The sequence below is a fragment of the Erinaceus europaeus genome, chromosome 1, assembly GCF_950295315.1.
Source record: "Erinaceus europaeus chromosome 1, mEriEur2.1, whole genome shotgun sequence".
Taxonomy (NCBI): Eukaryota; Metazoa; Chordata; class Mammalia; order Eulipotyphla; family Erinaceidae; genus Erinaceus; species Erinaceus europaeus.
The window spans coordinates 43,383,194-43,396,412 of NC_080162.1; the positions used below are offsets into that span (position 1 = coordinate 43,383,194).

Here is a 13,219-nt window from a genome sequence, read left to right on the forward strand (position 1 = left end):
TTTCCTTGCTTGAACTTTTGTGTATCGCTCCCCTCACTTCATTATGGTCTTTCCCCCCTACTTTGCACATGGATTGGTGTCTGCCATCCATGCCTACCTTCCTTGAGATTCAGGTTACCTTTCTTCCTCCACCCTCATTAAACTAAACTTCAGAGCAGAAGATGTATTTGAGAGTAAGAAATCAGAACACTGTTCTGTCATGTGTGGTACTTGTCATGCGCTCTTACCATTGAACTAGGTATTGGAATTGTATGAGGCCTTATCACTTACCACTGAAGCAAAGTGGGAGGACTCCCACAGTGAAAACTTCATTAAGATCATTGGCCCATCTGGAGCATGAAAGTGTAAAGATTGTTGGTCTAACATTCTTTTGGATAATGCCAATGTTCCAGACTTACATGTTCCAGATATACTGCTTATTCAGCCTTTGTTAGAGGTTGAGTGATATTATCTCCCCATTTTTTAATTACATGCTTGTAAATTACTTTGAAGTTCTCCCCATGAAGTGTTTTTTTTTAAAATATTTATTTATTCTCTTTTGTTGCCCTTGTTTTATTATTGTAGTTATTATTGTTGTTGTCATTGTTGGATAGGACAGAGAGAAATGGAAAGAGGAGGGGAAGACAGAGGGGGAGAGAAAGACAGACACCTGCAGACCTACTTCATTGCCTATGAAGCGACTCCCCTGCAGGTGGGGAGCCAGGGCTTGAACCGGGATCCTTCCTCAGGTCCTTGCACCACGTGCGATTAACCTGCTGTGCTACCGCCCAACTCCGTTTTTTTAAACCAGAGCACTGCTCAGCTTTTTTTTTTTTTCCCCCAGGATTATTGCTGGGGCTCAGTGCCTGCACTGTTAATCCACTGCTCCTGGAGGCTATTTCTTCCCTTTTGTTGCCCTTGTTTATTGTTGTTCTTATTGCTGTCATTGTTGGATAGGACAGAGCAAAATTGAGAGGTGGGAAAGATGGGGAGAGAAAGAATGACACCAGCAGACCTGTTTCACTGCTTGTGAAGCAACTTCCATGCAGGTGGGGAGCCAGGGGCTCGAACCGGTTTCCTTACACCTGTCCTTGTGCTTTGCTCCATGTGTGTTTAACCCGCTGCACTACCGACTAGATACCCACCCCCACCCCCGCACCATATCAGCTGTGTGGGGGATTGAATCTCGGGGACTTTGGAGCCTCAGGCATGAGAGTCTCTTTGCATAACCATTATGGTATCTACCCCCACCCCCATGAAGTGTTTTTATAAACTCCCCTTCCTGGGTGAGGGTAGATAGCATAATGGTTATGCAAGAGACTCTTCATGCCTGAGGTTCCAAAGTCCCACATTCAGTCTCCTGCACCACCATAAACCAGAGCTGTACTCCGGTGTAAATATTCATAAATGTATGTGTGTATCCCCCCCTTCCTCAATGACAGTTGACTGTAAAAATGTCTCCCTGTGATGGTGGATCAGTCTCCAGAACCTGTCCCAGTCAGTTGGCAGTAGATTAAACCCACTATGGCCTTCATTTAAACTAGAGCATGCCATGCTCAAGGACTCAAGTTCAAGCCCCCCACTCCCCACCTGTAGGAGGGGGATGTTTCATGGACTGTGAAGCAGGTCTACAGATGTCTTTTTCTCTCCTCTGTTTCCCCCTTCTCATTCAATTTTCTCTTCTCATTTAATTCAAAAAAGCTACTGGGACCAGCAGATTTGTAGTACCAGTTCCAAGCCTCAGAATCACCCTGGTGGCAACAAATACTCATTTAAAGTCCTTTACTTTATATTAATTCTAATAGGGCTTCTGTTTGGTGATACTTTTTGTCAGGGAGAGTGTAATACTAGTTGATCTTGTAGGGATAGCAAATAAAAAAATAGTAGTAGTACTTACTTTGACACACTCCAGTGAATTGTATTAAACTTTGCAGTAAAGTATTTTTTAGTTTTAGTAATTTTAAGTTGTCTTCATAGCACTTAAAACTCAGTTGGAGGCTAGGAAGGTGGCTTAGTGGTAGAATACAAGGTTTGCATGATTTGGGCCCTGGGCTTGATCCCTTGACCATGCATGTGCCAGAATAGTACGATGGCTTCTTCCTCTCTGTCTTTACCAAAGCACAGATCAGCTCTGGCATATATATGGTGGTGCTGGGAGTTGAACCTGGGATCTCAGAGCCTCAGGCATGAGAGACTTTTGTATAAACATTCCACTATCTCCCTAGCCTTCTCTTTCGTCTTCAGAAGCAAAACATTTCAGTTATAACTTCAATTGTGTGTGTTCTGATTGTGCTATCAGAATTTTGAAATCAATTTAACAGCCTACATGCATCTTACTTAATTATTTAACTTAATTCTAAATGTGCATTGATACTTTTTTTCTCCATCAGGAAAACGACCAGTGGCATATCAACATTTATCTAGCAATATGCTACAGAAGAGAAATTACGAGAATTTCGTTGGAAATACACATTTTCGACCAAATGACAAAAAAACATGATTTTCTGTTTTGGGAAAGGAAGGTGAGTATGTACAATGTATTGATTTTATCTATTGAAAATAATGTAGTATAAAGTAAAAATGTTTATTATTATTTGGTATGGGTGTTTCACCCAGGGTAAAAGCAGTAATCATAGAACTGGAATTGACTGGGTGTTTATTTTTTACTAGACAATGGGCCAGATATCTTATAAGCAAGAACTATTTGCAGTTTTGCATCAGGGGCCTGTAGAAAACACTAGAAAACAGTGCCCTCTTGCTTTTGTCAGTAGATTTTCTTACACAGCCATATTTATTCATTTACATATCGTCTTTTGTTTCTATGCTGCAGTAGTCAGGTTGTGTAGTTGTGACAGGGCCTGCATGGTCTACATTTATTATTAGCTGGCCCTTTCCTGTTACAAGATTTTTGACTCTTGGGATAGGAGCTACCACACTGTATAGATGAGATCATGAGACTGGGATTATGGGACTTACTCAGTGCCCCATTCTGCCTGATAACGTTTTTGTCCTATATCTGTATGAGCCAAAACCTGTACTGCAAACCTCAGTTTAAGAACTTGCTTAAGGGCTGGGTAAATAACATAATGATTATGCAAAAACAAAACCAAACTTACTTAAGATTTCAGACTTAGGTTCAGTCCCCTACACCACTTTAAGCCAGAGTGTGTGTGATTGTGGTGGTGGTGGGGATAAATCTGTTAAATATTTGCAGATGTAATTATTTTGAGAGATGGAAAGTGAGAGGGAAGGAGGAGTTAGGGAGAAAGAGAACCTACAGCACGGCTTCACCACTTAAAAGGCTTCCCTCCTGGGTCCAGGTGGTGGTGCACCTGGTTGATTACACATGCTACAATGTGCAAGAACCCAGGTTCGAGCCCCTGGTCCCCACCTGAAGGGGTGAAGCAGTGCTGCAGGTGTCTCTCTGTCTCTCTCCCTCTTAATCTCCCCTTCTCTCTCTCAATTTCTGGCTGTATCTATCTAATAAAGATAATAAAAAATCATTAAAAAAAAAAAAGCTTCCCTCCTACAAATGAGGACCAGGCACTAATAAAGTAGGTGAAAAAAATTGGCACTTGTGAGTAGATTTAGTTATTTTTTTCTCTCTTGTCAAACCACCATATCATCATGAACCCTTCCTCACTCTCAAAGCCTAGTAACAGAGATATAGGTACTGTAGATGCAGGGCAGAATTCTGCTTCTGTGTTTTCCCTGGGACACACATGATTGAGGCATTTCATGCAGCCCTACAGTCTTGCTTCCCCACTTAAATAATGTCAGAGTAAAGTGAAGTCATAAAGGGTGAAATTATTCTACATTAAAAACTAAAAATGTAGGCATGGGAAGGTAGGTAGCATAATGGTTATACAAAGAGATTATCGTGCTTGGGGCTCCAAAGTCCCAGGTTCAGTGCCCCACACCACCACCACCATAAGCCAGAGCTGAAAATTGTATATATACATTTTAACTAGTAGCAGCAAATGATAACTGTTCTATAAAGTTTCTGTCACCACTCAGCTTCTCTGCTTGATTCCTCTCTACTTGGAACATTGTTCCTGCCCCTGCTCTGCTAAGTAACCTTCCATTACTCATAATGTCATTTATATGGGGCACCTAGAGCTTCCCCTCTTGTGTTCCCTGTGATTCAAACCACTTTCTGTCCATCTTACCTTGAGTTCACTTTTCACTTCTAATTTCTGTATCTTCCCCACCTGTCTCATTTTCTCTCCCTCCTATGAAAGAGGGGGGAAGGGTAGGGAGGGAAGGAGGAAGGGAGAGAGAGAGAGAATGAGAAAGAAAAGGGAGGGAGAAAGAAAGGGGGGAAAAATGGCTGCTGAGAGTGGTAGACCAGAGTGTAGGCATCCAGCTTCAGCAATAACCCTGGTGGCAATAGAAACACTTAAGAAAAAAACACTCCTCGTTTGTGTTGTACATCATTCTTCCTTAAAACCTGTGGATGGCATTGAATCTTTTTTGACCTTTCCTAGTTAGTATAGCATTATGTGTTTATGTAGTCTCATTGTTTCCATTGCAAAATTTAACCCTTAATGGAACACACAGTATTTTTATATCCTTTCTATTCTGGTTATTTATTACATTTAGTGTCTTGGTAGATTATATTCAGTTTTATCTTTGCCACTTTTAATCCTTTTTTCCCCCTCCCATAGGTCTTGATGGATATAATTGTGTACTCTTCACGCAGTTAAATTGGTTCATCCCGAGAAAAACAAATGGTGAAAGCTACTGAAATAAGCTGTGATTGTACTGTACATACAACATAGAAGGAACACTACAGTTTTGTAATGTTGTTCTGTTAACTTTTGTACCAAATAGCAATAAAAACTATAGTTGGAACAGTTGGGTTATATACAAGTGGAGACTGATGATCTCTATTTTGTCCCTGAATAATATTTTTTTTTTTAGAATTGACCAAATAAGAAGTGGTTTTTTTTTTTTTTTTTTTTTGCATACTTGAGCGCTGCTGAAAAGGAATCATTTGGGTTGGGGGGGGTGGGGAGAAGAACGTATATAATGCTTGCACCTCAGGTAAAGAATCTGTAAATATAAAAGTTGTAAACCTGCTTGTTTAAATCCTGTGTGTATTCTTTTTCTCTATTTGTAGCTCATTCTCAATTTTGAGCAGTTTCTACTATTAATATTTGTGCTCCTTCATTTAAAATGTATGTTTTAAAAATATTCGCAATGATTTGTATTATGTTAAATCCTCCAGTCTATTGTTGTCTTAACAAAATTGTTAACATAAGTATTGACCCTCTCTGAATATGTGCTGCATATAGTAAGGCCAGCCAATCTGAATTTGGTGCCCTTTTATTGCAAATTTCAACATGTCGATGAGGAAGTCTGAATCTACTGTCCTTTTATGAGTAAGGAAGGCGGTTTGTGGGATTTCTAGGTGTGTATGTCTATATACAAGCATTTCAACCAAATATCCAGTAAATATACCAAATTATATGTGGAGTTACTTGAATTTGTTTTCTATCAAAGTAATCATTTTTTTGTTGGAAAATTCAGTTTTTGGGGCAGCTGCTTAAATTAGGGAAAATATAAATGCTAAATGATACATGTGATTTGCATATATTGGAAGCAATTTTAAAGGAAATGAAAGTTTCAATGTAATTTTCGGTTTGTCTTTGGAAGTCTCAGTGTGTCTGGTATTTGAGTTAGCTGAACATATTTCTGTTATGTTCACTACAGACACATTAGTAAAGAATTACCCACTAAACTTGCTGGCAATCGGGGAAGAGGTTGTCTGTGTCTAGACTTCAGTTACCTTCCCATTTTTGGTTGTTCTGAAGCAGCAACATTTTTCTTAGTGCACATGCAATTTCAGTTTTAAAGAGGATAGCCACCAGCTGGCTTATTTGATGTTTTAAACTTCTGTTCCCTTGAAGTGCTGACCAGGGCTGAGTTTATTCAGCCAAGCACGAGTCAAGCAGCCACAACGTATTTTACTAAGAAAACTGTTTCAACAATAAATTTGCACTGTTAATTTTTCCTGCCCTCCTCTCCTCTATAGAGCTATGGGTAAAGTGTAAAGAATCCCCCCCCCTTTTTTTTTTTCCCCATTATGCAACATGAAGCATACTTGATAAAGAAGTTTTTACCTCCTGTATTAAGAGGGAGACCTAATTTGAGATCAGTCTTCTGGCATTGCAATGAAGTGCTTTGTATCAGGAAAGTGTACACTATTGACTGTTCTTCCTGTTCACAAACTGAGCCATATGTACATAATCTAGATTTTTGTTTTTTCATAGTTTTGCACTTTTATAGCCTATTTTTGAAGATTAACACATTTTTGCAAGATGATTGACTTGATCTTTGCCTAATCCAATGAGTGTTACAGAGAGCTTGCTGTGACTATAAATGTAAATCTTAAAAAGGGGGTATGTGATAATAGAGGGCTGAAATTTAAACCTTGTATTTTTTATTAAAAAAATCACCAAATCTATTTGAAAACAAGTCAGTTTGTGTTATGCTGAAATTTTGGGGGGCTTTCAGATTTTTCCTTTCCAACCACATTTCTGAGTGCATAAAAATACCAGTTTTTTCACAGCCCTTTACTCTTATTTTTTTCCTTTTTGTCCATCAGTATTAACTATTGGGATACTACTGGTTTTGTATGTTTTTTTCCTTGAGACAACAGTACAATAGAGGTACAACCCGCTGGATTTTTGTTTATGTATTTATTGCATTCCAGTTTGATTATTTTAATTGTTGATACTTAAGTTGTCAAACAATAGGCAATACTTGTTTTATTTATGATATATTTCAGCTTAAAGTTATGTTATTATATGTGGATGTAAATATAGATTTGGTGTTTTGCAATTTTGGGTTTTGGTCTTTATTGTGTTCCTTGTTTCTGGTTTTATTATTTTTTTATTTAACCTTGTATGAATACAGTTTTAAAAACAATACAGAAATTGGTCTAATGAATTCCCACAACACCTTTCACTTAGCAACATTTTGACGTTCTTTGCACCCTGTCTGTCTCTTTAGAGTGTTTAAAGCAAATCTCACATGATTCCCTTTCATCCTTAAAATAGTATGAATCTAGGGCAGGGGTAGATAGCCTGAGGCTCTGAAGTCCCAGGTTCAATCCCCTGTACCAGAGCAGTGCTCTGGTAAAGAAAAGAGAATAGTATGAATTTAACAGATTAGCTTTTTTCTTTTTTTTCTTTAAACTAGGGCACTGTTCCAGCTCTGGTTTATGGTGGTGTGGGGGGATTGAACCTGGGACTTTGGAGCCTCAGGCATGAAAGTCTTTTTTGTTTTTTATAAATATTTTTTAGTATTTTATTTATTTTTATTTTTGAGAGAGATGCAGAGAGAGAAAGACACAGAAACACCAGAACACTGCTCAGCTCTGGCACTGGTGGTGCTGGGGGTTTGAACCTGGGAAGCCTCAGGCATGAGAGTTTCTTTGCATAACCATTATGCTTTCTACCCCCACAGGCATGAAAGTCTTTGCATAACCATTATGCTATCTGCCCCTGCCCATTAGGAAATACAGACTCATAGAGACTGTATTTTCTGTTGCCTGAAATATCAGTCAGGATCCAAACAAGATTCAGTTTAGTTGATATTTCTCTCAACGTCATTACAATTTAGTCATTGGAAAGAAACGTAAATCAAGAATGAAGGAGAGGTCTGGGAATTGGTGCAGTAGATAGGGTGCTGGACTCAAGCATGGGGTCCTAAGCTGATCTTCAACAGTACATGTATCAGGGTGGTTGTCTGGTTTGTCCCGCCCCCTCCTCAAATGAAATTTAAAAAGGAAAGACCTGTAGTGCTCGCTTCAGCAGCATATACACTAAAATTGGAACAATACCAAGAAGTTTAGCATGGCCCCTGTGCAAGGATGACACAAATTCGTGAAGCGTTCCATATTAATAATAATTTTAAAAAAAGACTGTAGCACTACTTTACCCCTTGTGAAGCTTTCCTCCCACAGGTGGGGATCAGGGGCTTGAACCTAGGTCTTTTGTGTATCAATATGTGCCCTAAGCCAGGTGTGCCACCATCAGGCCCCGAGCATAGTCTCACTCTCCAGTGGCATCTACATTATTTCTTCTACTTAGGTTTACTACATATTTGCTTCATCTACCCTGATTCTCTAGCCTCCATGTCATGTGACCCATAAACCTAAATTAGGCCAGGTGGTGACGTACCTTGTTAAGCACAGTGTGCAAGGACTCAGGTTCAACCCCCCTGCTCCCCACCTGCAGGGTGAAAGCTTCTCAAGTGGTGAAGCAGGGCTGCAGGTGTCTCCCTCTATCTTCCCCATCACTTTCAATTTCTGTCTTTAATAATGAAAAAATTTGTGTTAAACCTATAAATTATATGTTCACAGTAAAATTTTGTTTAAATTTGAGGAGTTGGCTTTTTACTTAATACACTCTACCTGGAAGACATAGTATTTAGGTTTACAACTAGAATGGGTTCAGTGGGTTCAGGTGTTGGATTAACCAGTCATTGTAAGTTCCTCATCAATTTTGCTCCTTTGGGTTTTAGCAGTATCAGGAATGTTGCAAAAGATAAAAGGGAAAAAAAAAAGTTCTGTCAATTCTTCCTCCACTAGTTGGAATTTTTATTTTATTTTTATTGCTGCTAAGGTTATTGCTGGGTTTCAGTGTTAGCACTGGGAATCTGGTGGCCATATTTTTTTCTTTTTTCTTCTTACTGTATTTGATAAGACAGAAATTGAGAGTGGGAGAAAGAGAAGACACCCGAAGACCTGTTTCACTCATGAAGCATACCCCTGCTGGTGGGACCAGGGGCTCGAACCTCAGTCCTTGCACATGCTGATAGTGTGCTTAACCAGGTGTGCCCCTGCCTGCCCTCTCCCCACATTCCTTTCTTTGGACAACCAGTACTCCCCCCAATCAAGGGTTCTGTATTTTGTGTAAACTGAAACATTTATATTAATCAAATCAGAGAGGCTGAGAGTGAGAGACGACAGCACTGAAGCTTCCTTTAGTGCAGTGGGGCTGGGTTTGAATCTGGAAAAGCCGGAAAGCACATTATCCAAGTGAATCTATTTCACTGACCCACTGTGACTTCTTATTACTGTTTTATTTATTTTTTACTATATTTCTATATTTTTGGCCATTTTTCCCCCTATAGTCCTGCCTTCATTTCCTTTATTTGCCTCCAGGGTTATGGTTGGGGCTCGGTGCCTGCACACGATGAATCTACTGCTCCTGGAGGCCATTTTACTCCATTTTGTTGCCCTTGTTATTGTTCTTTTGGATAGAACAGAGAGAGATCAAGAGAGGAGAGGAAGATGGGGAGAGAAAGACACTTGCAGACCTGCTTCACTGCCTATGAAACTACCCCCCTGCAGGTGGGGAGCCAGGGCCTTGAACTGCGATCATTACTGCAGTCCTTGTGCTTTGTGCCATGTGTGCTTAACCTGCTGTGCCCTTTATGTTTTTTTTTTTGTGAAGAAGTGTTCTGAGCTAATTCTGATCCAGCTTTCAAGTTCTATTCTCCAGAGTATCCTCCCAGATAATGTTTCTAGTCCACCTTCATGTTCACTATCAAGGATAGAGATAACTAAAGCATACCTAACATTCTTGATTCTTTTCACTCTAGGGTCCCTATTCTCATTCACAATTCCTACTCTTTGGTCCCTCCCAGTTTACTCAACATTTTGTATGACCTTATATCTTACTGCCTCTCAGCCAAAGTTCCAGATACTACTATGACCCCATCTGACCTCAGACACATGACCTTGCTAACATGTCCTGGAACCTCACCTCTCCAGAGCCTTACTATACTAAGGAAAGATAGAGATAGGCTGGGAAGTATGGATTAACTGGCCAATGTCATGTCCAGTGAGTGGAGAAGCAGTTATAGAAACCTTCCTTCTGCATCTCAGAAAGAAATGGCCCATGCTCCCACAGGGAGAAATGCTAGGGGAAGATGATCAGAAGGCTCTGAACCCTAGTTCCACCAGGACTCATAACTTCTGTGTCCAGGAACCATTATTATTGTCCCATCACTTGAGAGTAAAAAAAAAGAAAAGATGCCCTGAAGTTGTAATAGGTGAAGGTATGGCTTACAAATGAATTGAAGGCAGGGCCTTGGAAGTAAATAAAAGTGAGCATCAGTGGAACTGGGTAGTGGTACACCTGGTTGAGAACATGTGTTACAGTGCACAAGGACCCAGGTTCGAGCCCCCAGTCCCCACCTGCAGGGGGAAGCTTCATGAGTGGTGAAGCAGGGCTGCAGGTGTTTCTCCTATAAGGGAGTCGATTCACAAGCGGTGAAACAGGTCTGCAGGTGTCTATCTTTCTCGCCCCCTCTCTGTCTTCCCCTCCTCTCTTGATTTCTCTCTGTCCTATTCAACAACGATAACATCATCAACTACAACAATAAAACAAGGGCAACAAAAGGGAGTAAATAAATACAATAGATAAATAATTTTTTAAAATCAGTATTTTTTTTTTTTTTATTTATTTTTATTTTTTTTTTTATTTATTTAAATTTTTAATTTAAGAAAGGATTAGTGAACAAAAGCATAAGATAGGAGGGGTACAACTCCACACAATTCCCACCACCCAATCCCCATAACCCACCCTCTCCCATGATAGCCTTCCCATTCTCTAGCCCTCTGGGAGCATGGACCCAGGGTCGTTGAGGGTTGCAGAAGGTAGAGGGTCTGGCTTCTGTAATTGCTTCCCCGCTGAACATGGGCGTTGACTGGTCGGTCCATACTCCCAGTCTGCCTCTCTCTTTCCCTAGTAAGGTGTGTCTCTGGGGAAGCTGAGCTCCAGGACACATTGGTGGGGTCTTCAATCCAGGGAAGCCTAGCCAGCATCCTGGTGGCATCTGGAACCTGGTGATTGAAAAGAGAGTTAACATACAAAGCCAAACAATTTGTTGAGCAAACATGGATCCCAAGATTGGAATAGTGGAGAGGAAGTGTTGGGGAGGTACTCACTGCAAACTCTAGTGTAATCCTGCTTTCAGGTATATATTTTGCAGTAGTTTATGGATACGTGTGCGCATACGCTCTCTCTCACAGAAACTGGTGTATGTCTAGGTTATGGGACTTTGTTAGAAAGTGAACTACCTGAGATGAAATTAGAGTGTACTATAAAAGGAAAGGTCTCACCCGAGTAATGAAGCTGAAGGGTTGTCATTCCACACGTGAAGTCTCTGGATACACTCTGAGGTGAAGCATGTTGAGATGGCAATCGTTGCTTTGGTTAGGTTGTGATCGGCGGATGCAATATTATTTGGTATGGATTGGGAGAAGCATACGGGAAAGTGAGCCCTATCCATGGGTGCCAGGACTGGGGGAAGTAGGGGCTCTATAGTGAAGATGTGAGGTTCCTGCTGTCTTAGGGTTCAAAAAGACAATCAATAGTTAATATTATCATCACATTATTTGTTAATTGGGTTAACTTTGAAAAGTCCCTTTGTTATGGTTTGCTGTACAGTACCCAGTATCTTGTATATAGCTGTGCTATTGGAAGCCTCCAATCTACTTGGTCTAGGCTTTTGAGAGAGTCCGCATATCAAATACGTAGCCTATCTATTAAAAAGATTCAGTTTGTCTCCTGAGAACCTTTGAGACATACAATTGATTAAAATCAGTATTTTATGTAAAATACCAAGAGACAGAACATGGCAGCGAGCTAGGGACAAGAGGCAGAGTCACAGAGTCTGGCGATAGCGCAGTGGGCTAATAAGCGCACATGGCAGAAAGTGTGAGAATGGGAGGAAGGATCCCGGTTCGAGCCCCGGCTCCCCACCTGCAGGGGAGTCGCTTCATAGGCGGTGAAGCAGGTCTGCAGGTGTCTATCTTTCTCACCCCCTCTCTCCATTTCTCTCTGTCCTACCCAACAATGGCAACATCAACAACAATAATAACTACAACAATAAAACAAGGGCAACAAAAGAATAAATATAAAAAAGTTTAAAAACATCAGCTTTTTAAAAAAAGTTTCTTTATTGGGGAATTAATGTTTCACATTCAACAGTAAATACAATAGTTTGTACATGTGTAACATTTCTCACTTTTCCATATAACAATACAACCTCCACTAGGTCCTCTTGTCATCCTTCTTGGACCTGTATTCTTATGCACCCACCCCAGAGTCTTTTACTTTGGTGCAATACACCAATTCCAGTTCAAGTTCTACTTGTGTTTTCTTTTCTGGTCTTGTTTTTCAACTTCTGCCTGAGAGTGAGATCATGCCATATTCATCCTTCTGTTTCTGACTTATTTCACTTAACATAAATTTTTCAAGGTCCATCCAAGATCGACTGAAAACGGTGAAGTCACCATTTTTTACAGCTGAGTAGTATTCCATTGTGTATATATACCACAACTTCCTCAGCCACTCATCTGTTGGACACCTGGGTTGCTTCCAGGTTTTGGCTATTACAGATTGTGCTGCTAAGAACATATGTGTACACAGATATTTTTGGATGGGTGTGTTGGGTTCCTTAGGATATATCCCAAGGAGAGGAATTGCAGGATCAGAGGGTAGGTCCATTTCTATCCTTCTGAGAGTTCTCCAGACTGTTCTCCACAGAGGTTGGACCAATTTACATTCCCACCAGCAGTGCAGGAGGGTTCCTTTGACCCCACACCCTCTCCAGCATTTGCTGCTGTTACCTTTTCTGATGTATGACATTCTCACAGGCGTGAAGTGATTATCTCGTTGTTGTCTTTATTCGCATTTCTCTTGACAATCAGAGACTTGGAGCATTTTTTCATGTGTTTCTCAGCTTTTTGGATCTCTTCTGTGGTGAATATTCTGTCCATGTCCTCCCCCCATTTTTTGGATGGGGTTATTTTTTATCTTGTTGTTGAAATTTGCAAATTCTTTATATATTCTGGTTATTAGCCTCTTGTCTGATGTATGGCATGTGAAGATCTCCCATTCTGTGAGGGGGAGCATCAGCTTTCATATGGGGTCAGCTATCTTTGCTCAAGTGGTCCAAGTGCTTCTCTGGTGGGCCACTTTCATTTTCCTGATTAAAAGTTTACATTATTGGGGAGGATGGAGCAATCCAGTGATGAATACCTAAGAGTGGGGGGGGGGCAGCTTTAACAATGGAGTGAAAATTACTAATTTTGAATCTTATAAAGAAGTTACGTGACAGGAGTTGGGCAGTAGCGTTGCAGGTTAAGTGCAGGTGGCGTGAAGCTCAAGGACTGGCTGACTCCCTACCTGCAGGGAAGTTGCTTCACAAGCAGTAA

At 40.5% G+C, this 13,219-nt stretch overlaps 1 protein-coding gene and 1 non-coding gene across 5 annotated transcripts in view; both read left to right on the top strand.

Annotated features, from left to right (window-relative positions):
• Positions 1-6,909, top strand: part of ZNF217 (zinc finger protein 217) — a 49,655-nt gene extending 42,746 nt beyond the window's left edge. For all 4 annotated transcript variants that reach the window (XM_016192505.2, XM_060185146.1, XM_007532997.3 and 1 more), the window contains 2 exons: positions 2,370-2,501; positions 4,647-6,909. In XM_016192505.2, coding sequence (XP_016047991.1) covers positions 2,370-2,479 — 110 coding nt within the window. In that variant the 3' untranslated portion in view covers positions 2,480-2,501; positions 4,647-6,909. The remainder of the gene's footprint in view (positions 1-2,369; positions 2,502-4,646) is intronic.
• Positions 6,910-7,786: 877 nt separating this feature from the next.
• Positions 7,787-7,891, top strand: LOC132542745 (U6 spliceosomal RNA). The gene has a single exon (XR_009553718.1). It is a non-coding gene; the product is annotated as a U6 spliceosomal RNA (small nuclear RNA).
• Positions 7,892-13,219: the final 5,328 nt, after the last annotated feature.